Source organism: Rhinopithecus roxellana, chromosome 11 (assembly GCF_007565055.1).
Source record: "Rhinopithecus roxellana isolate Shanxi Qingling chromosome 11, ASM756505v1, whole genome shotgun sequence".
Classification (NCBI taxonomy): Eukaryota; Metazoa; Chordata; class Mammalia; order Primates; family Cercopithecidae; genus Rhinopithecus; species Rhinopithecus roxellana.
Window position 1 is genome coordinate 82,626,344 of NC_044559.1, and position 26,018 is coordinate 82,652,361.

Consider the following 26,018-nt stretch of genomic DNA (forward strand, 5'->3'; position numbering starts at 1 on the left):
TTTATAACGAAGCAGGAGAACACAAGAACACAGTTTTATGCTCAGCTTCCCAAAGTGCCGAGCATACAGTATTTTTTGTGTTTGTATTTCCATGTGAGTATGTATGTATAAAATAAGGAAGGTGACATTTTATTTGAGAAAAAAATGTAGTGATAGAAGTGAACAGATGAGTTATTCTTTATTATAAGCGGGGTGAGGCTAGGACGTTGCCGTGTAAGGTAAAGCTGGACTCAGCCTTGTTTGCCTGAGTTCTGTGCATGCTGGTTTTGCTTTTGGTCTGATGATCGTCCTTGGGCGTGGGTGGATGTTGACTGAGAGGCACATTAGTGATGAAGCAGCAGGTCTGGCCACTGCTTGGCTTGTATGTTGGCCTCCATTCTACTGGCAGTTCTGCCAAAGCTCGTTGGAAGTTTCAGTCTGGATACCATGGGTATGAATAATCAATAACTAGCAGATTACAAAGATATATGTAATAATTTAGTACATGTTTTTAATAAAACAAGAGCTAATATTTATTAATTGGTTGGTGTGTGCCTGGGTTGGTTATATTTTATTTGCATATGTCTCTCCTTTAGTCCTTAGAACACCCCTTAGAAGCAAAATATTGTTAGCAACCTGGCACCCTTTGATTGGCTAGAAAAGAGTCTAAGAGAAATTGAGTAAATTATTCAAAGTCGTGCATCCAGTGATGCTGGAACCCCCGTTGGGGCCCAGATCTGCCCCACACCCTTATGGCCAACTTCCCTTTTATAGTAATTTCACTGCTTTAGGTTTGAGCCAGAAGGGTTGCATCAAGCATTTGAAGAACCTAAAGGGTGCACAAACTACTTGGGTCTTGGACCTTTACTGGGGGCTGAGTAAAGTCCTGGGTGGATCCCAGGCTGCCCACAGGGAGAGCCAGTTGTGGTGAGTGGTTAATCTGGGGCTAGGGTCTTGCTGTCATTTATGCTGACTTTGCACATCCATCTGTTGGTGCCCTTGGAAGGCTCAGGTCCCTCAGGGATGCGGGTGTAGCCCAGTGAGGCCTTTGGAGATCTGTCGCTTGGGAGACATGCCAAGGAGATACGCTTTTCTCAGGTCTTGGGTTCCGAGCACTTGTAGAATGTTGCCCTCCACAGTCTGATATTTCTTTTTCAGAGGAGGCCTCAGATACATTCCTTCCTTATTCACAGGGCTGTCACCCCTATTTTGAGTCCTATCACTTTTCTACTTAGATAACTGAAGCAGCCTCAGTTTCCCTGCTTTTAGACTCTTTTCTTTCCATTCAAACCCTTATACTATTTGTTGGGTTCATTTTATACAGAGATGTTCTGTTTGTTAAACGTCTGTGTTGACTTCTGGGACTGTCAATAGTTCGTTCCTACCACTCAGTATTATTTCCCAGTGCTGTGCGCTTGGAGTGTGCCTTAGCCTGTCTGTTTACTGTGCAGTCGTCCCTTGGGATCCCCTGGGGGACTGGCTTCAGGACCCCCAAGGATACCAAAATTTGCAGATGCTCAAGTCTCGCACAGAAAGTAGTATGGCTCACACATAACCTATGCACATCTTCCTGCAGACCTTAAATCGCCTGTTGACATAGATGCTGTGTAAATAGTTGTTACATTGGAGTTTTTAGGGAATAATAACAAGAAAAAGTATACATGTTCAGTAAAGATGCATTTTTTTCCATATGTTTTTGATACTCGGTTGAATTGAACCCAGAGATGGGGAACCCATGGATATGGAGGGGACTACTTATTTTCCCCGTTTCTCTATTTCTCCATTTCACCTTCAGTCCACCCCTCTTGTTATTTTGTGCCCATTTCTCTGTCTGCAGGTTCCTTCTTCTGCAACTGTATAAACCTTTCATGTTAATTCAGGGCCTGGTTTGATTTTCCCACCTGGAAAGCCTTTCTCTCATTTCCCTAGCCTCACTGCTCTCTCTCTTCTTGGAACCTCCTGAATTGTATACTTTGGAATTTCTTTGTGATCTGTAAAAAGTTTCTAAATAGATTGTAAGACTTCGGATTCTTTCATCTCCTTGGTGCCTAGGCATGTGGTACGTGTCAAGTCACTACTTAGAGACATATTTTCGGTCTCAATTTTAGTATTTACTTAAGCATGATGATGAAAGTTTAGTATTGACTTAAGCTTGGTGATGAAGGTTAAGAAAAACATTGAAATCAAACCTACATAGAGAAAACTGCTGTGATTTTAATTTGATTGGATACTTAGCTGCTGTGTTGAAGTGATTTTTTTTTCCTCCTTTGTCTTGCCAGCAATCAAAGAGAAGTACACAGACTGGACAGAATTTCTCATACGTGACTTGACCGGTTCGAGGACAGCACCCGCCAACCTCCTGGAAGGTGTATGTATTGTTGTTATACATCTAATGTATCTCTGAAGCACCCCAGTTACGTGAGCTCAGACCTGACAGCACCTTTGCATATATCCTTCAACACATGCGTGCTTTCCGCAGACACTGCCATCCAAATAGCCTCCCCTCCTGTTTTGTCCTAAATAACTTAGGTGACCGATTTGAATGGCATCGCTGAAACCTCCCCTGTGATGCAATCAGCAAATGGAAAAATTCACTCTATGCAAATCCAATTTTTAAATCACAGTATGCCAGGATGTCTTCCTGCTGTCCTGTATCTTTAAGCCTCTTTCCTATATGAGTGAATATAAATCACATCCTGTAGAATAACTGTTTTTAACAGGTGACAAGATTATGTATGTGCTAATATAGTCTCTTGGAGTACATGGATAAGTGGTTCCATTAAATGTTCTATTTCGGATGCATAACCCCAAGATTTGAACATACACACATTAACCAATAATTGAATTAACTTCTCTTGTAAAAACAAGAGGAGGAATGGCAGATCGTATTTCAGTGTAGTCAAGGAAATTTTAATGTATTGAAGAAAAGAAATAGTTTAACCTGAAATCTTGATGGTTTATTTTAAAATAATTTTATGATGAAACATTTTGGTATTTATATTTAGTGTTTATATTTATATAATAGTACAGGAAGAGAAAGGCACTGCGTCATAAGTAATTATTGAATTAGCTAGTCTGTTTTTCTTAAGAATGCCCCTAAAAGGGGAAAACTTAGTGAACAACAAGTAATATGTAATAAGGTGTGGATTTTGACAGTATCATATTCTCTAATCAGGTGTGGATTTTGACAGTATCATGTTCTCTAATCAGGTGTGGATTTTGACAGTATCATATTCTCTTAACCGTAAACTTTCCCTCTTTTCATAAATCATATTGACACTTTAGAATGTCATTGTCTAATATAGTTAACGGGTTTTATTTTGTGAAGATTTTGCCTGATGTATTTGTTATATATCTTTAGAGCTACTGTTTTAATTGTTCATTAACAAATCAAAATGATGATAGTTCATCCTTTCAAAAAGGACAAATTGTCTCACTATGTTAATTTTCTAAAACATATTTGCCTTCAGAGCTGGCTGAACAAACACCCTTTTCATATGCTATCATATGCTAAGAAGGTTTCTTACAAGGGGCAGTAATTATAAATTATCTCAACCAATTATCAGGTTAAGTGTAGAAATAATTTTACATAGTAGTCTAATTTAGCTGATCATTACTGTGTGTTCGACATGTTATCAACACACACTTGTGCCTTCATTACATAATCAAAGTATGAGAGCATCTTGGTCATTAGAGTAGCGGCCAGTAGAGTAAGATGAATGTCTGGGAAAGAGTCATGGTGTAAATTGAATGCTCCGTATTAGAAAATATCTGTCTATTGTAAAAGTAAACCGTTTGCTACCACATGTTTTCTAGATCCAGGCAAATTTGGGTAGAACTCTTCTTGAAAGCATACTGATTGTTAACAAAAGCAGTTTTATCTGGGAAGGGTGATTTGTTTGGTGAGAACTTAGCGTAAACTGTTATTTTCTATTGACTTGTGATTTTTTTGTTGTTGAATATGGAATGGGGTACATGGATGTGTGGGAGGGAGGAAAGGAAAGGGGCGGGGCATGGGCTGGGCAAGGATGGGGTGGAGGGAACGCTAGACTGTTCGCCAGTACCTTGGATGATGGTGTGAAAAAATATTATCTTCTGCTGTCATCTGTTTCCATGAGAACCTTAAAATAAAGTTTAAAATAAGGAGTTTTGCTTCTGTTTAAACAGCCTCTGCGAGGGAAAGGCCCTATAGACCTCATTACAGTTGGTTCCTTAATAGAACTTCAGGATTCCCAGAGCCCTTTTCAGTACTGGATAGTTAGTGTGATTGAAAATGTTGGAGGAAGATTACGCCTTCGCTATGTGGGATTGGAGGACACTGAATCCTATGACCAGTGGTTGTTTTACTTGGATTACAGACTTCGACCAGTTGGTTGGTGTCAAGAGAATAAGTACAGAATGGACCCACCTTCAGGTAAGGGCCAAAGCGTTTGCTGCTGTAAAGTATTTTAGAAAAAGATGTGATGTTTTCCTGGGTGTGTTTCTAGAAAATGTATGAACTCTCTGGTATCTTTTATATCTGGTTATGTGAATATTAAGCACTTTAACTTCACAATGCTTTCCATAGAGACTAAAACCAAAGACCTCAATCAATAGTGTTCTCAAAGGAAAAAGCAATGTTGGGGACCTTAGGGAAATTGATCTAGTTCCTTGGGAATCACTGGTTCAGAAAGGAAAGACACAGTAGATTGGGACTTGAGCATATTCTCCGTGTTTTTCTTTAGGAATTTTGATAGTCTTGTAAGTAGGTCCCAAAATCTCTGTCCATCTGTGTACCCATCTCTCTGTCCATTCACCAATCCATCCATCTACTCATCCACCCATCTTTCCATTTATCTATCCATTCATCTATCCATTCATCCACCTATTCATCCAGCATTCATTTATTTTATCCAACCATCCATTTATCCACGTATTCATCCAGCATTCATCTATTTATCCACCTATTCATCCAGCATTCATCTATTTATCTGACCTTCCATTCATCCACCTATTCATCCGGCATTCATCTATCCGACCATCCATTTATCCACCTATTCATCTGGCATTCATCTGTTGATCCGTCCATCCATTCATCCATCCATCCATCTCCAAACTACAGTCCAGTCTGACCATGAAACAGTGCTGAGTAGATAGATCATCATGTTTTCTCCTGGCACATAAGATTTTAGTTAGCTTCAAATGCACTGTCAAATGGCTTTGCAGAGGCTTAATTGGGAAGAATCATGCCTTATGCTCTCTGTCATACCTACATAGTTAAAAACTCAGTATTTACAAAATAACCATTCTTGAATGTTTACTATGTGCCAGGTGATTTTACATCTGGTATATTGTTTATTTTGATTCTAAAAAAGTGCTGCATGTTTGTTGTGAATTTTGTTTCATAGCAGAGAAAATTGAGACTGGAGTTCAGCTAGTTGTCCAAGGTCCCCCGTTTTAGGGGACAGGCAGTGAAATTCAGATTCCCAGGTGCTGGGCCTGGGCCCCTTCCACCCCACTCCCCCTGCTGCTTCCTCTTATCAGTCTTTGAATGGGAAACCTCAGAACAGAAATATTGGATTCTTGTAGAATTAGAGATGCCAAGGAAGAAATACATATTTTTTCAGAAATGGTAATCTTCATTCCGGTGAGTTTTGTAGGTGTATTTGGAGTAAGGACGTGGCTCTTTGCTTTATTAAAATCACCAGAGAATTTCCTCCCGTATTAGTTGCCGATATTAGTCTTGAGTACATGAAGGAGAGGAGTCATATTTATCTTTTCTGTCACTCAAAGGCTTTAATTGAAAACACTTCCTGGTCCTGTGTCCCGTGTGTTTGCATTTGCATTAAGTTTGACAGGCATAGAGACATGTAACGTGGCATTTTATTAGTATTATTGCCGTCAAAATGTTGAGAAGCAGCCAGCACCTCCATCTCTATGCTGAGTAATTTTTGACTCTGATGACAAACAAAGAGCCTGTCGTGTTGTGAGGAAGGATGTAAGCCTGGGTTTGCCCTGGGATTCATAACCCAGCAGGAAAAATTTACTTTGTGCGTAAAGTTGTGTGTATAAATCTCCGCTTAGTATCTAATTGCTTTATAAATTTTAGGAGCAATATCTACTTGCCAGCATACAAATTTATAGCAAAGCAAAGGATGACTAGTGGCTTCTTATGTTCTCGGTGATGTTTCTTTCCTGGGAAGTTATGGGACTCACGCTCACAAGTGGCAGTGGAATATGCCTCCGTGGAAGCTTAGGAAATATTCGCTTATGAGCCATCTCCCTCTTTCGATAATTTGGGGTCTTTATAATATATGAATAAATTGTGTTTACTTGTCGTAGCATTTTCTGGAGATTAGTTGTTCATTTAACTGGAGAGTTCTTGGGGGGCCCCTGAAGATTCTGGAACAGGCAGGGTACGACGGCTCACGCCTGAGCTCAGGAGTTTGAGACCAGCTGGGGCAACATGGTGAAACCCCGTCTCTACAAAAAATAGAAAAACCTGGCTGGGCGTGGTGGCATGCACCTGTAGTCCCAGCTACTTAGGGAGCTGAAGTGGGAGGATCGCTTGATCCCGGGAGTGGAGGCTGCAGTGAGCCAAGATTGCTCCACTGTACTCCAGCCTGGGGTGACAGAGTGAGACCCCGTGGAAAAAAAAAAAAAAAAAGATTCTGGAAAAGCCATTCATCCTCAAGAACTTACTTCCCCAGTATTTAAATCACCAGCAGGAAAGGTTATGTACAGGAAGAAGAACTAAGAAGTGACAGGACACTCAAAGTGTGATTTTTGAGTTCCTCAGATCCAGTGGTTTCAAGATGGAAACTGGATTCTGCTGCATCGTTCAGCAGAACAGCATCCCCAGGAAGAGAGGCTGTTACTACCCCTGTTGTGCTCATGGGGACAGATTCTAGTACTTTGGATTTGTTGAGATTGATTTCAAGTCCCACCGTGACTTGTGTAACTTACGTGGTAGCACCACTTCCTTAACTGGAATCTAGGTGAGAATAAAACTTCATACCTGCATGGAAAATACTAGGCTGATTTTCTCGTTTTTCCAAACACCATGAAGTCACTGGAAAGTGTTCTGCTTCCATGACTGATGGGGAGAAGTCCAGTGGGAGGGGGGTGTGCAGGGGAGATGAGCGTACTCCCCACGAACTTTTCCTTGCTGCCAGGATCGTCTGCTGTATGCTCCCACTAACACCACCACCTCTGTTAAAAATAATCATCCTTTAGTTTTACTTACTTTTCATTTTATTTATTTATTTATTTATTTATTTATTTATTTATGTATTTATGTATTTATTTTCGAAGCAGGGTCTCGCTCTGTCTCCCAGGCTGGAGTGCAGTGGCATGATCTCAGCTCACTGCAGCCTCAACCTCCCAGGCTCAAGTGACCTTCCCATCCCAGCCTCCCAAGTGGCTGGAACTACAGGCATGGGCCACCATCCCTGGCTCATTTTTTTAATTTCTTATTTTGTAGAGATGGGATCTCACTATGTTGCTCAGGCTGGGCTTGAACTCCTGAGCGCAGATGATCGGCCCACCTCAGCCTCCCAAAGTGCTGGGATTACAGGCATGAGCCACTCCTCATGGCCCTCATTTTACTCTTCAGAGGGCACAGATTTCTCAACTGTTCAGCAAAATAAAAGTGAAATGGGTCATAGAAAGTAGCTACGAAGTTAGCCTTCAAATACCTGGGAAAAGAGACTAGATTTTATACTCTCCACCTCTGAGAAACATAGGGCCATTGAGCCTTTCTCTTTCTGCCCTGAATCGGAGGAAATAGCATTCTGGCGCTTGGGGAAGGAGGAAGGGAAAGAAGCCGCCTTACCCTGTACAATGGGGATAAGGATATCTTGCTGGGCTGCTGCTGAGTGGTATAATGTATATCAAGAGATTGGCCTTTTCTAGACATTTAATCTGTGATCAGAGTCTTAAGGTTATACTTTGCTTTTCTAAGGAGTGTAAGTAGGTCATTAAGGTTAGGGTCATTTAAGAAGCCCACTGCTCTCCTATTTCGGGATGTTTAGAAAATAAGATAGATTTTTAGATATTCTTGCAGATGCTAAGGAGATGAAACTTTTTGAGGTTTTTTTTCTTCTCTATATCTAGAATTTATTCCCTTGTTTTTTTCCTTCAAAATTATTTTATCCACCCTCACCTCCCCCCCCTTTTTTTTTAAGTGCTTGTTTTAGATAGTTCTTGGAGTTAGGAAGTTTCTGAATCCAACTTAAATACTTCCTGCCTGAACTGTTACTTAGTCCAAAAGTGAGCTGGACTGTATTAATCTGTTCAAGCTGCCATAACTAAATGCCACAGGCTTTGTGGCTTAAAACAATAAACATTTACTTCTCAGAGATTTGGAGGCTGGAAGTGTGAGATCAGGGTGCCAGTGTAGTTGAGGTCCAGGGAGGGCTCGCTTCCTGGTTTGCAGACAGCCGCCTTCTGACTGTGTCCTCACATAGTAGATCAAGAGAGAACTCTAGTGTCTCTTCTTTTAAGGATACAGATCTCGTTTGAGGGCCCCACCCTCATGACCCCATCTAACTCTAATCTCCCAAAGGCATCCCTTTGGGGTTAGGGCTTCAAGTAAGAAGTTTGGGGAGACACAAACATTTAGTCCACAACACTTTTCTTTGACGTTTACTATCTCTTAACGACATAGACTCATCTTTCTTCACTGGGTAGGATCTGGAGGAGCAGGAAGATACAGAAGTTTTTTGGAGGGAGGTGGATAAAAGAAGGGTTGTTTCTATAGGCCTTTGTTTATTGATGATTATGTTAAGCATTCCTGCTTCCTGTGGCACTTAATAGGAAATGCCCCACCAAACCCTTGCACAAAAGGAGATTGCCTCGTTTTTCTCGTAGGCTTCTGGTTTCAGAGGAATCAGGACATGTTTTAATTGCTCACGACCTTCCCAGAAACAGAAACTGGCATGATGTATTTTATTCAGTTACCTGCAACATGATCATTTTAAGAAAATGGTCGATGTTCTTTGAATGGTACTATTTATTGTCCATTAATTTGCCAGTATAACCAGCGTGCCTCCATCTCACAGAATGCACACAGGGACTGTTGTTCTCTGCCGGTTGTGTCAGGCTGTCAAAACTGCAGCTGATTTTCACCTTGTCATGAAAGAAATCTGCCTTGCTGTGGGCTGGATTCATTCCAGGATTTAACACCATCAGAAAGAAAACAAAGAATCTTCAGGTTGTAGGACAGAGGCAGGACCCACCTGGCACCTGGGCTTCTTGTTACCTTTGTCTCTGGTGTAGAGGAGGAGAGATGGCATCCGGTGGACAGAGGAGTTCATTTTTTCAGAGATGACTTGGTTGGTCCGCCTTCCTGGGCCAGCGTGCAGGCAACCCCACTGGGGCCGGGGCATCCCCTCCATGAGTTCTCATAGCTTAGATCTAACCCTGGTCATGTTGGATTTCCATTCCTCCTGGACTTAAGGTTTTTTTTTTTTTTTGGAGACCAATTCTCACCCAGGCTGGAATGCAGTGGCACAATCTTGGCTCACTGCCATGTCTGCCTCCCAGGCTCAAGCGATTCTCCTGCCTCACCCTCCCGAGTAGCTGGGATTACAGGTGCCCACCACCACACTGGCTAATTTTTTTTGTTTTGTTTTGTTTTGTTTTGTTTTTAAATTAGAGGTGGGATTTCACCATGTTGGCTTGGCTGGTCTCGATCTCCTGACCTCAAGTGATCCACCTGCCTCGGCCTCTCAATGAGGGTGTTGTTTGACCATTCTTTTACCCTCTCCTCTGTCTCAGGGCATCCCTCCCCCACTCAGAGACCACCATCAAGGGTCAAGGGTATAACTAGTCCTAATTCCGAAGCAAGAGGCCAAAGGTGCCAGCCAGGTAGATCACGCTTTCCTTTTCTGTGCCTGTTGGGTCTTCAAATTCTGTCTTTGGTGCAGGCTTTGGAAATCCCCATTGTTTTCTGTGAGCTGGTCCTTTTCCTACCATGCCCAGGTTGAACTCTCCGTCTGCCTACCCGGCTTGCTGGAAAAAGGCGTGTGTTCATGGTCCCTGTCCCGTCAGGAGCTCCAGCCTGTTGTTGGCAGTTTCTCTCCTGATCCTGCATTGGTGTCCTCAGGGCTTTGCTCCCCGGGCTCTGCTGAGTGGCCTCCTGTTTCTCTATGGTTTGGATTCAGTGCCCATGAGCTTGCCCAAGTGCACAGGTGTCCCTCTCGCCCTCATGGAGCAGCATGTGGGGGGCTCTGTGAACTGGTCCCTGTACCTGCTTTTGGGGACCCTGTGATAAGCAGTGTCTTCCTGAGTGCCCCCTTCTCACTGTGGACGTCAGAGACCCCGTTCTCTCAGTCTCCGCAGAAGTGTGTGTTGAGACCCCACTGAGTGTTCCCAATTACGTTAGTTACTAAGAAGAATTTAGAAAAGCCAAACCAGAAAAAAAAAGTTCAGCAGACAGGAAACACTAGAAAGGATTATAGACAATGCACACACGCAGAGGATGTGTGGTTGTGAATTACCCTTTGTGTGTCTTTGTGTAAGTAACAATGACTTCGGGCGGTGCGCTGATGGCTTGGCTAGTTCTGGCAGGATCCTATACGTAGCGTAATTATGACTGAATAAACTGCTGAAACGGGGGCTTAAAGCTCAAGGTGAGTTCAAAAGCAATGAGGATCAAAATAGATGGCTTTATGCTAAAAAGCAGACATGCAAGAAATTAAAAATATAGTCCCAAAGGTTTAATGTTACCTTTTAACTGTGCTTAATTTCATATTCACATCCTAAGCGTCTGTCTGAAGTAGCCTGGGTTGATATAGTGAAGGCATAAACATACCTACTTCCAGTGAGGGCTTCTGCAAATCCTATTTTGATAAGGTCTTAAATCTGTTGAGATCAGGCCATAAAATTCTCCTGCAGTTTCAGCAATAGGTAAAAACAGTGCTCAAAGTTTTTTTTTTCTTTTTAATTTTGCATTCAGACTCTGTAACCTCCATCTGTAAATCTTGCCCCCCCTCCCACCGCCTGGGGAAAAATATGAGCAACATGCGGTGTGTTAAGCAACATTTCAAGTGTAAATATTAAACTTGGTTGGTAAATTTTAATTTACCTTTTAATAATTTTCTGACTTACAGGGACTATTTTTAGCAGATGAGAGCTTAGAGATTTAGTGAAAAATATGTTGTAATAACCGTAAATGCCAGAGTAGAGTCGTTTGTAGTTTAGAAATGTATCAGATAAAAAGTTCCTCGTCAGTGGACATTGCTTTCCTAGGTGATATGTGGAATTTTGGCCCACGGATGACTGAAGGTTTTGCTAATGTGATTAATACCATTAAATTACTTACAGAATGCCAACTAAATGCATACAATGTTCCCTGAAGAAGAGGTCTGTTAAGTTTATTCTTCATTTTTTGACAGCAGAATCCCAAGTTGCTATTTAATTTCAGAAAGTTCTTTCAGCAGGTGGCTGCTCACGGCGGGTAGGGGGTGTGAACACTCACGGTCACTGACCGTACTGAGGTATCAGGAAAGCTTGGGAATTAACATGCAGGAAAGGGCCACCCGGCAGAACGTGTTAGTCCTTCAACTCTTCTGTGATTTGCTGTTGATACAGAAATCTATCCTTTGAAGATGGCCTCTGAATGGAAATGTACTCTGGAAAAATCCCTTATTGATGCTGCCAAATTTCCTCTTCCAATGGAAGTATTTAAGGTAAGATGTTGATTCTTAGCAATGTATCTACTCTTTTTGAGAATAAAACCATCTACAAAGTTTTCCCGCCGGGTGCGGCGACTCACGCCTGTAATCCCAGCATTTTGAGAGGCCCAGATGGGCGGATCCTGACGTCAGGAGATCGAGACCAGCCTGGCCAACATGGTGAAACCCTGTCTCTACTAAAAATACAAAAATAAGCCAGGCGTGTGGTGTGCGCATGTAACCCCAGCTACTCGGGAGTGTGAGGCAGGAGAATCACTTGAACCAGGGAGGCGAAGGTTACAGTGAGCTGAGATCGCACCATTGCAGTACAGCCTGGCAACAGAGCGAGACTCAATCTCCAAAAAAAAAATAAAAAAAAGTTTTCCATACCAAATCCTTTTCCACTTGAAAAAGGCACCTTCTTAACCAGTTTACATTTTAAATGCTTAAGGTTTTGTCTGTTTCATGTTGCTTTTTAAAAAAATAATCTTCATAATGACCCATATTATAAGATGCTGATTAAAATTGTTTAGGTTCACTGTTTTTCTTTGTAGCATATTGTTATGGAAATATTTCATCCCCTCACTTCCTGCAACAGAAACAAAAGAAAATATAGCAAGTCTAATTTTGACGTTTAGTAAAAATGAGAGAAAATGGTGCATCTTGTGGTGGTTCAATTTTCTTGATGTCCCAAGGTTCTGCTAAGTACTAGGCCTTCCACCAGGTGCTCACATGAAAATGAAGGGCTTGTGAAATGCATCTCCACCAAAACGGCTACCAAGTTCTTTACACTTCAAAAATTAGACTTCACACTTAAGTGAAATAGAATATTGGTTCTGGATAAGGATGGTCCATTCAGGTTCATCCAAGCAAATCATAAAACAAGCCCGACGAGTGTGGGTGGTGACCCAGCACCATTGGCATCCTTGGACAGTTCTCAATGTGGTTGTGATGGGCAGACATCCAGTTGCTTCCCAGCCCTGGAGTGGCACGCATCTGCAGAGTCATAGGAGTTTCATATAGAAGATGTACTTAATGTGGTGGTTGGACACCCCATACAGCAGGAGTTTAAGGATTTAGTAGGGGACGTGGGCTTCCTGGATTTTATGGACACCCGAGTCCTCACTCAGCCTTTTAAGCAGTCGTGGCAAATCATTGACCCTTTCGTTCAGTACTTCCCCTGTTTGTAAAATTGGACTCCTAAGACTTCCTCCTCAACTTAGCCATGTAATTATGTCCTGACGTTAACTGAATGATGATTTTTACAGTGTTTGGGGGCTCCTGTACTGGAGGAACAGTGTAAATATAATACACTGTTAGCACGATATTGACTGACAGTGAGGCCGGCAGTTATGGTGGGCGTTGTTGTTATTTTTTGCCTCACTGACCAAATCCTTCTCTCTCCTCCTCTTTGTCTTTCTCTTGCTCTCTTTCCCTCTTCTCTCCCTTTTCTTCTTCCTTCCTTTCATACTGTCCTGCCCATACAAAAAGGATCAAGAGAAACAGCCTTTAATGTTGGACCTCTCAGCTCTGCCACCTGCACCAGAGCTAGCCTGCCCTCGTCACCCCCGCCCCTTTCTCTTCACCGTGGCCTCAGTCATATTCAAATGTGAATCAAATCCAGTCACATCCTTCACCCTTAAAAAAATAAATTTTATTTTGAAGCACCTTATACACACACGGGAGGAGTTGAAGGAGGGAGCCAGCGGAAGAATACAGATGCCCACCCTCTGATCTAAGCCTCAGACCTGCCAGGCCAGCAAAGCCCCCACCGCAGCCCCAGGCCTGCCTCCCTGCGGGGCCAGGGCACCCGGGATCTCACAGCCGTGCGGGTCCTGCCCGTGCCTCTCTTTGTGGTGTTCCTGCCTGCGTATGCTTCCCTAAGTGGGATGCTGAGTCCTGTTGATAGGACAGGAAGTGGGTACCGTCCTCATTGTTCAGAGAGGGCCCTTTCCCTGCTCCGAAGAGGGAAGAAAGCTGGATGTGGTCTGGGCACCAAACTGGCTTTGCTTTTTCCTCAGAGTAGATGAGGATTCAGTAGGTGAAGTCGTGAGCTAATCTTTTTTTTTCTTCTGGAGAAAGGGTGTCACTCTGCCACCCAGGCTGGAGTGCAGTGGGGGTGAGGTGACCATATCTCGCTGTAGTGTCAAGCTCCCAGGCTCAAGCCATCCTCCTGTCTCAGCCTCCCAAGTAGCTAGAACCACAGGCATGCACCAGCACACCTAGCTAATGTATTAGTTTGTTCTCACGCTTGTTAGCGAAAACATTCCTGAGACTGAGTAATTTATAAAGGAAAGGTTTAATTGACTCACAGTTCAGCAAGGCTGGGAAGGCCTCAGGAAACTTACAATCATGGCAAAAGGGGAAGCAAACACGTCCTTTTTCACATGGCAGCAGGAAGGAGAATAAGAGCCGGACGAAGGGGAAGGTCCTTATAAAATCATCAGGTCTCATGAGAGCTTACTCACTATCAGGAGAACAGCATGGGGGAAACCATTCTCATGATTCAATTGCATCCCCATGACATGTGGGGATTATGGGAACTACAGTTCAAAATGAGATTCGGGTGGGGACACAGCCAAACCATACCAGTTAATTTTTAGATTTTTTTGTGTGTGTGTGCAGATGGGGTCTCACTGTGTTGCCCAGGCTGATCTCAAACTCCTGGGCTCAAGTGATCCTCCTGCCTCGGTTTCCTAAAGTGCAGGGATAATAGGTGTGAGCAACTGCACCTGGTCCATGAGCTAATCTTAAGAAGATGAGGGGTTCCCACACTTGCTTCTACTGATATTGTAGCATGAACTCTCAGTACTGGAGGTCACATCCCTTAGAAATGTGGGCAGTGGTCGGTTGCTTCTTGTTTTCTGATTTTACAGCTTAGCTCTCAGGAGCAGGCTGAAGTTCATTGTTTCCTTGCAGTGAGATGAATGTTCTCATCTTGTCCAGGCAGCTTAGGACTCAACTCAGGAATCTCTTTAGTGTAGTCAAAATAAGCTGAATATTGTTAACAGTCTTGGTCTGGCTGACTTCGGCATTCTGTCCATAGGTTGCAAAGATGATAAAATGCTGTCTACATTTCCTTCTCACTAAAAGTGGCTAAAAAGGTCTATCTTATCCATACTTTATTGATAGTTTGTGTGGGTGTAGAATTTTAGGTGAGCTATCATTTGTCTCAAGAATCAGAGGTTTTGGCTGGGGCGTTGGTGGCTCACATCTGTAATCGCAGCACTTTGGGAGGCCGAGGCGGGCAGATCATTTGAGGTCAGGTGTTCAAGACCTTCCTGGCCAAAATGATGAAACCCTGTCTCTACTAAAAATATGAAAAATTAGCCAGGCATAGTGGCATGCATCTGGAATCCCAGCTAATCAGGAGGCTGAGGTAGGAGAATTGCTTGAATCCAGGAGGCAGAAGTTACAGTGAGCTGAGATTGTACCACTGCATTCCAGCCTGGGCAACAGAGCAAGACTCTATCTCAAAAAAGAAAAGGGCGGGGATTAGAATGTGGTGGTCAGTCCCTGGAGGGTGGCTTGTGGGCCGCTTCTCGTGCTGTAGTGTTTCCTCTGTGGCTGGTTTCCAAGGGAGAGTTTTTCAGTCTCCCAGTGTCCCACCTGGGGCTCCAGGTCTGACTGCCAGTGTTCCAGGAGCCACATGGGGAGAAGAGGGCTGAGGTGCTGGCCTGCAGTATTGGTTGCTATCCCAGCCTCTGCAGAGAAGGCTGAGACAGGGATCAGGCAGACTGTGGAGGGGTCTAATCGCCTCTCCTTCCCAGTCACCTCCCCACGCTTATATCTTAAACTCCTATCCACCTCCCAGTTTCAGACATATCTGGTGGGACTCGTTTCTGAGCCTTTCAAGGCTTGTGCAGGAGTCACTGTGTTGGCGCTCAGCTTTTCTGCTGAAGGCCTGGGATTTGGCTTTGCTGAATGTGTTAAATTACTCACTTCTTCTTCATCAGCTTTTTTACTTCCTTACCTTTGTGTGCTGAGTAGGTTTGTGTCTTTTTTTAAGAAAGTCTCTGGACTGGTTAGAGTTTTGGTTAGAATTTAGGAGGAGGTGAAATGAATGTGGGTTTTCAGCCTGCTGTTTTAACCTGGCATCGCCATTGAAAAGAATCTTGTTGTTTGGACTCTGGGGTATGATCACGCTGCCACATCCTTCCTGGACATGCTGAGCCTGGGGAGATTTTTCACTCGCTCCCCTGTGCAGTGTCTCCTTCTGTGCCCCTCCTTGCTGTACCAGGAGGTGCACTTCTTATGTTTCTCTAACGCCCTTTGTACCTTGATATGGTTTGTCTCTGTGTCCTCACCCAAATCTCATCTCATAGCTCCCAGAATTCCCACATGTTGTGGGAGGGACCTGGTGGGAGATACCTGAATCATGGGGATGGATCTTCCCCGTGCTGTTCTCGTGATACTGAATAAGTCTCACGAGATATGATGGTTTTAAAAATGGGAGTTTCCCTACAAAAGCTCTCTTCTCTTGTCTGCTGCCATGTGAGACATGCCTTTCATTTTCCACTATGATTGTGAGGCCTCCCCAGCCATGTGGAGCTGTAAGTCCAATAAGCCTCTTTCTTTTGGACCTCGCCCAGTCTCGGGTACATCTTTATCAGCCATGTGAAAACGGACTAACGCATACCTGTTTTGTTCTCTCTGTTAAAGTCCGACTCATCCTTTGTTCTCAAATATAGATTCCCTAAAGGAATCCTTCCCCGGACCCCTGGACCTGGCCCAGATGAACTTGAGCCTCTGTTGGTGTCCTTCAGCAGCTTGTTCTTTCACAGTTATGCTTAATCATTTGTGCAGCACTTTGTATAATACCGATCTCTTTTCACCTAACTTTGAAGCTCTAGAAAGGCAAGGACTGTGTCTTTCTTGTCCATTCTTAGAAACATACTTTCTTGACCATAGTGCACTCATTAAATACCTGTCCAATAAATGCATGAATTCATGGACATGTGTCTTCAACTCCTTGAATTTATTTTTATTATTATCATTTCTTTTTGGAGACAGTCTTGCCCTGTCACCCAGGCTGGAATGCAGTGGCATGATCTCAGCTTGGCCCCCTGCAACCACGGCCTCCTGGGTTTAAGCGATTCTTCTGCCTCAGCGTCCCAGGTAGCTGGCATTACAGGTGTGCACCACCAGGCCCAGCTAATGTTTTTTGTATTTTTAGTAGAGACAGGATTTCACCATGTTGGCCAGACTGGTCTTGAACTCCTGAACTCAAGCAATCCACCCACCTCGGCCTCCCAAAGTGCTGGAACTATAGACGTGAGTCACCATGCCTGGCTTGAATTTAAAATTTTTGAGTTCATACATATAGATTAAATGGATATGCACACTTATTTAGAGGTATGGATACTAAGACTCAAAAGGTATACACATTAATCATCCTAATATATTTGTAATTAAAAATTAACTAATTCATTAAACATTTGTTGTCTTTGCACAAAGCTATTATGTGATGTTGACCTGATTCCAGAGTTTAATAGTTTGTTCATATTTTCCAAAATATAATTACCTTACCTTCTTCCCTCACTTTAATTTCTTCCCATGAGAATTGAGACTATTATTTTGATAGGGTGTGTGAGAATTATCATCTTATTCAATATTTTGTGCATAATTAAGAAGTGCTTTAAGAGTAGATACTGAATATTACTTTTGGGCCTCTCATGAGGCAGGATGTGGGGTTAGGCACTTTATAAATAGACATTAATTGGATTGAATATTATGTGTTCTTAAAGGTGGTGGGATACTTGCATAAATGTTTTCTCTTATTTCAGTTCAATGGAAGAGACATGGGAGGTTTCTTAACTATATTTTGTAATGAGTGAGAATCTATATGTTTAATTTGGAGGGTGTGAGAACATGTTTGCAAAGGCTACTGTCCTAAATTCCCATGGACTGGATGACTTAGAATGACAGAAATTTGTTCTCTCGTGCTTCTGGAGACTAGCGTGTGAAATCAGGGTGTCGGCAGGACCGCACTCCCCGAAGGCTCAGGGCGGAAGCAGAGGTCGGCTCTGCCTTCCAGGGTTGCTTGTGTCCTGGGCTTTGCTCACCTTGTGGCCACCTTCCTCGGTTCCCTGCCTCCACGTTCACATGGCCTTCTCCACATCTGTCCAAATTTCTCTCTGCTTACAAGACAACCGTCATTTGACTGGCCCTGTGTGAATTCCGTCCAACTTTGTCTTAACTCGATTGCATTTACAAAGACCCTATTTTCAAATAAGGTGGCATGATAGCTTCTGGGTGAGTAAGAATTTGCAGGGAGACACTCTTCAACTCAATCTGATCGCATTTCATGTATGTTCAGAATCTTAGAAATAACACAGTGGTACTCTCTACTGAGTTCCTCTGGTTACACGAAGTAAAGTTCAGAGAAATGGTGTATCAAACTGTCTTAGCCATTGCTTCATTTATTAAAACAACAACAAAAAAAGAAAAAACCAAAAAAAAAAGCAAGAGAAGTTTTCTCTCTCAAGTTTTTAGAAGTTCCAGCAAGCAGTATTCTTTTTGCAGGATCCAAAAAGAGACACACACACAGACACACACACACACACACACACACACACACACACACTTGCTTTTTTTCTCTGTTATCACTGTTTGATCATCACTGTTTCTCAGCAGGCAGACTTCTTTCTAGTTTCTTTCATTATGGTAAAAGGAATATGTGTTTGAATTCAGCAGTGAAGTCATCTGAGATGCATATTGTTATGGAAAATTGCCATAGTGTTCAGCTGTTACGAGACAGAAGTCAAAGCTAAGCACATTTAATGGCCGGAGACAAGCAGTATTTCCAAGCAGCTCTTTTTATTATTTTTATGCTTTAGATGAAATGGGTATTTGGATGGGATGAGTCCCACTATGCTGCGGTTGCTCACGTTGGGGGATGTGTCCACACGTCTGTGTGGTTGTCTGTTGGTGTCTGTGCGTGCAGTCTGATTCAGCTCCTGGGTAGGCGTTCCTTTCTGTCTTGAATGCAAACAGGAACAATGTGAAAACAAGCTCATGATTAATATTTCTACTGTTATTTCCCTTTGATTGAAGAGATCACTCTGAGTAGCTTTGGATGCCATATTTCAGTGGGAATTCTGACTTCCTTATTTGGAAAATACAGATCATTTCCAAAATGTACACTCAGTTGAAGGATAGACAGTTGATGAAATAGGTTTTAAAAAACCCAAAGGACATTAAAAGCCTCATTTGATTGAAAAATTAATAATGACTTTTTTTTCTTGAAGACCAACGCCATTATTTAGAGGCCTAAAAGATTTGCCAAAACTATCCATACACTATCCACGTCCATAACAAGTCTTTAGAGGTGACTGCACTGCACATCACCATGACTCTCAGTGGATTTTACTGTCTCTGCATCACACAGCTGGGTGATTCTCAGCTTCTGGAACAAAACGAAATTTTCAATTTAAAATCAATTTAAATTTATAAATTAATTATTTGTAAATTAATTAATTAATTTTCAATTAATAAAATCAGTTTGAGATATGTTTAAAAATTAGATAAAGGCCAGGTGCGGTGGCTCATGCCTGTAATCTCAGCACTTTGGGAGGCCGAGGTGGGTGAATCACCTGAGGTCAGGAGTTTGAGATCAGCCTGGCCACCATGGTGAAACCCCGTCTCTATTAAAAATACAAAAATTAGCTGCACGTGGTGGTGGGCACCTGTAATCCCAGCTACTCGGGAGGCTGAGGCAGAAGAATCACTTGAACCCGGGAGGTGAAGGTTGCAATGAGCCAAGATCGCACCACCGCATTCCAGCCTGGGTGACAAAAAATAAAAAAGTAGATAAAACCTTTCTTTGACATAGTCACATTGAGCAATTTTGCAGCCTCGGGAAACCATCATTTGATTAACTTACGACATATCCCCATGTCCACTCAAGCAAAACGCCCCAGTTTCCATAAAAGCTTTTTATTTTTGTCTTTTGCAAAGAACTACTAGGACGGGTTTCTGTCAGTTTGTTTCTGTCATCAAACAATGAAGTTTATTATAGGACAAACTCAGTCTTTTGATCAGTAATGTCTTTGTTGCCTCAGTTTTCCAGTTCACTAAGTGTATACTAAGAGACCACTAAAGGATTTTTGGGGTCTTGGTAAGTTTTAAAACTAGGGCTAATGGAGACTAGAAAATAAAAGCCCGTCAGTCATTGTAACATGTCACGTGTCTGACATTTACAAGCCTCCCTATTACTTTTCATTCCCAGCAGTTCTTATAAATGGTATTCTACATCTGAGATCCTACATGTTTCTTATAAATGGTATTCTACATCTGAGATCCTACATGTTTCTTATAAATGGTATTCTGCATCTGAGATCCTACATGTTTCTTATAAATGGTATTCTGCATCTGAGATCCTACATGTTTCTTATAAATGGTATTCTGCATCTGAGATCCTACATGTTTCTTATAAATGGTATTCTGCATCTGAGATCCTACATGTTTCTTATAAATGGTATTCTGCATCTGAGATCCTACATGTTTCTTATAAATGGTATTCTGCATCTGAGATCCTACATGTTTCTTATAAATGGTATTCTGCATCTGAGATCCTACATGTTTCTTATAAATGGTATTCTGCATCTGAGATCCTACATGTTTCTTATAAATGGTATTCTGCATCTGAGATCCTACATGTTTCTTATAAATGGTATTCTACATCTGAGATCCTACATGTTTCTTATAAATGGTATTCTACATCTGAGATCCTACATGTTTGCAAATGTTAAATTGTACAAGTTTCACTGACAACTCATTTGGCCATCAAAAAGATCTACAAATAAGAAACAGCAATTCCCAATTTTCTAGTTAATGGAAATAAAATATTATTTCCTTAGAGGAATACAGAAATACAGCCTGGAGAAGACAAAGCTCTCCAGCTCACTTCACTCATGACCACACCTTGTAGCAGCAAGGAAGGGACATATGTGAAATGTCACTAACATCTGTGATCCTTTTTTTATCCTTTAAAAAAGGGAAATTGTTGGAACCTTTTTGTCTTACTTAAAAAAAAAATTGAAAATCTCAGTGTGTTTGAAATTCTAAATGAGCTACTCAGAGTTTTGCCTTAGAGTGCAGGGAATTACAACTGCACTTCTTTGGGAGGCTGAGGCGGGCAGATCACTTGAGGTCAGGAGTTCCAGACCAGCCTGGCCAACATGGTGAAATTTCGTCTCTACTAAAAATGCAGAAATTAGCCAGAACTCACTTGAACCTGAGAGGTGGAGGTTGCAGTGAGCCGAGATCGCGCCACTGCACCCCAGCCTGGGCAACAGAGCGAGACTCCGTCTCAAAAAAAACAAAAACAAAACAAAGAAAGGACAACTGCACTTGAGTCCAAACCCTTGGCATCCTCCTTGTAGCCCCTCTCTGCCTCACACCTGTGTGTGGGGGATCCCCACGTCTGCCCCAGGTTTGGTAATTTACTGAAAGTACTCACAGGATTCAGAAGTCGTTAACACTCACGGTTATAGTTTATTACAGTGACAGGATAGAAAGCAGAATCAGCAATGGGGTGAAGTCCAGAAAACCAGACAGAAGCTTTCAGAGCCCCCTCCTGGAGGCGTCACACAGCACCCAGCTGTGACAAGAGGTGCCAGATACTCTTTTACCAGGGCAGGTCCTTAGAGATTCAGTGCTCCAGGTTTTTTCTGGGGACTGTTCCCATAGGCACCCTCTGCCTGGCACAGACCAGAATTCCCCACTCTTAGAAGGAAACCATAAACCAGATTGTTTGCACACACATTTTAGACACAGCGAACTACTCTTATATTTAGGAAAAGTTTTAGATTGGAGTAAGCTATTTTTTATCAGTCACATTTCCAGGTTGCAGCCACAGACCCCCCTTGCAGGCGAGCCCCGTCTGTGAGGATTACAGCCTCAGGCCTCCCAGGTGAACGCTTCTCTGCACACTTCCATTCCACCCAGCAGCAAATCCTGTTGGTTCTCCCTTCAAACTCTGTCCTGAACTCACTCTTCTCTATGGCCTTTGCCACTGCCCAAGTCCAGTCCACCATCTCTGTCCCATGGGCTGTCCCGTCAAGCCAGAGCTTGTTTCCTGGCTTCTAGTCATTGCGTCCCCCAATTGCAGCCAGAGGGCTTCTGTTGAAACTGAAGTCGGATGGAGCCCCACTTTTGCTCCTGCCTCCCTGTGGCAGCCATCTCATCAGGGCGGGATGCCTGGGTCCAGGCGTCTGACACTGGAGGCCTCATGTACCTGCCGTTCCCCTTCCAGCTTCCCACTGTCCCAATGACACCTGCTTACTCCTGCCTCAGGCCTTTGTGTAATGCCTGGTCTGCCTGGAAGGTCACCCCCAGATTCCTGCATAACCCCTTCCCTCACATCCTACGGGTGTATGCTTAAAATTAGAAAACCCTGGACTGGGTGCAGTGGCTCACACCTGTAATCCCAGCACTTTGGGAGGCCAAGGCAGATGGATCACCTGAGGTCAGGAGTTCGAGATGAGCCTGGCCAACATGGTGAAACCCCATCTCCACTAAAAATAAAAAAATTATCTGGGCATGGTAGCACTTGCCTGTAATCCCAGGTACTAGGGTGGCTGAGGCAGGATAATTGCTTGAACCCGGGAGGTGGAGGTTGCAGTGAGCCGAGATTATGATATTGCACTCCAGCCTGGGCGACAGAGCGAGACTGTGTCTCAAAGTGAGTGAATGAATGAATGGATGAATAAATAAATAAATAAATAAATAACCCCACTCTGTGCCACCATCTAAATCAGCTAAAAATACCCCAGCTCAGTTCTTTGCTAAGAAGAGAAAAGAGTTGAGAGCACTGAGAAGAATGTTTGGGAGGAATTGAAATTAAGAAGACATCTCAGGGGCCAGGCGCGGTGACTCACACCTGTAATCTCAGCACTTTGGGAGGCCAGGTGGGAGGATTGCTTGAGCTCAGGATTTCTAGAGCAGCCTGGGCAACATGGCGAAACCCCATCTCTACACAATATACAAAAATTAGCTGGGTGTGGTGACGTGTGCATGTAATGCCAGCTACCTGGGAGGCTGAGGCAGGAGAATCACTTGAATGCGGGAGGCAGAGGTTGCAGTGAGCTGAGATCGTGCTGCTGTATGTACTCCAGTCTGGGCGACAGAGCAAGACTTCATTTCAGAGAAGGGAGGAAGGGAGGGAGGCCAGTAGGGAGGGAAGGAGGGAGGGAGATCTCAGCATTAAAAAAGAAACCAAAACATTAAAAAATTAAAATCTCAGCATTAAAAAAAAAAAAAAGATCATGTTCCATGAAATCCCGTTGCTCACAAACCTGAAATGTCATGGTTTGCTGCTTGTCGAAAGTGGTCACGGACTAGGCTTAATGTTGTGTACACATGTTGTATGTGAGCTTTTTTTTCTCTCTTTTTTAAAGTGTCTGACTTTTCAGATTGTTTGATCTGGACACTGACCTGCCACTGTATACTGTTTTCTAACTAAACAAAGAGAGAATAGAGACACAAGGAATTCGAGGAATAAGCTCAGGAGAGCACTCTGGTCCGGGGATACGGTTGGCATCCAGGGTTTCTGCTTTTTTATAGGCAGCTAATTCTTTTCTGCTGAATCGATCGCTCTTTCAGGTCATGCTTCTCAGTAGTGTATGTAACTGACAGGTGAGGTGTGGCTGGGCAGTGACTCCCTAGTGCTTCCTGCTTATTTCCATTTTATTTGAAGCCAAGGAGAAGTTTGTTTTTGGTGTGAATCGTATGCCCAGGATACTAATTCCAATCCATTCTCTTATCACCTCCCTGACCAGTTTCTCATCAGAATCTGCACCTCACGGAGGTTACAGAGATCCAAAGTCACGATAACTGAGGCTTGTACTTCATCTGGACTCAGAACAGAGCAAATGCGGGCCTGGTCTAAGTACTTCCGTAAAATACTCAGTGTCTCGGTGTCCTCCTGTAGCTCAGTCTCTGTCGTCTTTGACATAAGTATCGAGATAATACACACATCACTGATAAGGGATAAAAGGCACCCTGGAAATCCGTAAATAAAGGACTAGCAGTCATGGCAGTGCACTGGGTTGAGTCTGGTTTGGTTGGGTCTGAAACTGTACCTGGAATGCTTTCTTTTAGTATCTTGCTTTCTCTCTTTCTCAGTGTTTAGTAAAGGAAGGGACACAGACATGGAGAGAAGGCTAACTGATAGAAGAAATGCTGTGTGAGGCCATTTTTTCCCCACACAAACAAAGAAATAAAGGCCTTCCCTTCACGGATACCCTGCCTACTAGAGTGTTCACACTGCTCATAGCACTGAAGACTCCACAGCCAATGATTTTTCTTCAGTGTTTTCTTAGCTTTGAATGATGTACCTGTCAGTGTGATTATAGATTTAACTCTTAGGAGGGAATCTCTCCTGTATTTTAGCATCGGAGACCTAGATTAAAGGCTGAGGAGAGAAGATTAAATGTGGCCGAGAGAGAAGCTTTTCTTTCTCATTCTATCTGGTACAGCCAAAGGGGTAAGGAAGATGCGGGCTTCTCTTACGATAGACTGTGAGGCTGCAGTTTCTATGGTGACTGGTTTCTTTTTCCCTTATTCAGCAGCTAAATGCAGCAGCACTCAAAACACTTGTGGCTTAGTTTGGCCTTCAGATGGGGCACTTACATTCTCCCGGCATTTGCCTTAAGCCCCTATGTGGAGACAGAGCTTAATTTTTTGCCCAAGTCATTTAGCAAATAATGTTTGTGGGATACATGATGGATATCTCCTTCTCATCACATTATCCCCACATGGCTTTAAAAGAGAGGCTGTTGGCTGGGCGCGGTGGCTCACGCCTGTAATCCCAACATTTTGGGAAACCAAGGCGGGTGGATCACGAGGTCAGGAGTTCAAGACCAGCCTGGCTAACATGGTGAAACCCCGTCTCTACTAAAAATACAAAGATGTCCTGAGCATAGTGGCGTGTGCCTGTAATCCCAGCTACTCGGGAGGTTGAGGCAGGAGAATCACTTGAACCCAGGAGTCGGGGGTTGAAGTGAGCCAAGATCACGCCATTGCACTCCAGCCTGGGGGACAAGAGAGAAACTCTATCTCAAAAAAAAAAAAAAAAAAAAAAGAAGTAGAGGCTGTTCTGATGGTAGGTGATTTTGTTAGCAGACTGGTGCACGTCCCTCTGTGATCTTGGTGCCACTGACTAAACTTGTAAGGTTTGTACCCCATGACTGGAGCCAGGTCTGTTCTCTCAGTCATCCCTGGTGTCTGGGCCTGAAAGCACAGTCCTGCAGAGCGCGTGCTCCTCTACCTCCTCTTGCCATTCCCGTTTCTTTACAGACTTGAAGAGGTTTGTTAAATAGAATCTCTCTGGGTGGAAAACCCCAGAGGAGTCCAGTTTGTTGAATGCCCGTCCCTGGCAACACACAGAACTGCAAGGTGGGGCTCCTCTGCGGGATCCTTTGTGTCTTCTCGGGGTTTTTTTTTTTTTTTTTTTTTTTTTGAGACGGAGTCTTGCTCTGTGGCCCAGGCTGGAGTGCAGTGGCCGGATCTCCGCTCACTGCAAGCTCCACCTCCCGGGTTTATGCCATTCTCCTGCCTTAGCCTCCCGAGTAGCTGGGACTACAGGCGCCCGCCACCACACCCGGCTAGTTTTTTGTATTTTTTTAGTAGAGATGGTGTTTCACCGTGTTAGCCAGGATGGTCTCGATCTCCTGACCTCGTGATCCTCCTGTCTCAGCCTCCCAAAGTGCTGGGATTACAGGCTTGAGCCACCACGCCCGGCCGTCTTCTGGGTTCTTGAACTGAAGCATGTGAATTCCATGGCAAAAAAGGACCAGCGGAGCCATCTAGTTTTTACGAGTATTGGAGAAAATCTTGTAAGAGACGCACTAAAGAGGGTAACATTGGTCAAACAATAAATGTAACTATAAAAATCGCAAAAATCCAGATCTATATAGAGTTTGCTATCGCAGCTGCTTGATCACTGGGGCCTAAGCTCCGCCGCCTGCAGTCCGTTAGATAGGAACTTGCTTTTAATCCTAAACGTTAAGAATTTAAGAATTTAGTCAACTTTCAGTTTTCTGCTCCAGGAGTTCTCACTCCCAAATAGCTTCTGCTCACCGTGGATAATTCTGGCTCTTGCCAGTTCCTGGGATTGCAGAAAGGGTGAGATAATACTAGCATGAACTTAGTGTGATTGGTGTACGGGATGTGGAGGTGTGCAAAGGGGATACATCTCTTGTTTATAAAACTAGACACATTTCAAAGTGATCATTGTGCCAGATTTTTATTTTTGGGGGGTTTTCTATTCCATTCTCTGTTAATAAAAATAATTAAGAAAAGATTATAATTCTTTTATCTATGGAAGATGTTATTGTGGATTTAAGCCACAGTAAAATTGTTTGGAGGTGGCTCCCC

The 26,018-nt window shown here is 43.3% G+C and overlaps 1 protein-coding gene across 3 annotated transcripts in view; it reads left to right on the forward strand.

Annotated features, from left to right (window-relative positions):
• SFMBT2 (Scm like with four mbt domains 2) overlaps positions 1 to 26,018 on the forward strand; it is a 255,539-nt gene that overhangs the window by 124,987 nt on the left and 104,534 nt on the right. For 2 of the 3 annotated variants that reach the window (XM_030940693.1, XM_030940694.1), the window contains exons 5-7: positions 2,259 to 2,347; positions 4,147 to 4,393; positions 11,554 to 11,651. In XM_030940693.1, the coding sequence (XP_030796553.1) occupies positions 2,259 to 2,347; positions 4,147 to 4,393; positions 11,554 to 11,651 (434 nt within the window). The remainder of the gene's footprint in view (positions 1 to 2,258; positions 2,348 to 4,146; positions 4,394 to 11,553; positions 11,652 to 26,018) is intronic. The other variant, XM_030940695.1, reaches the window with a different exon arrangement.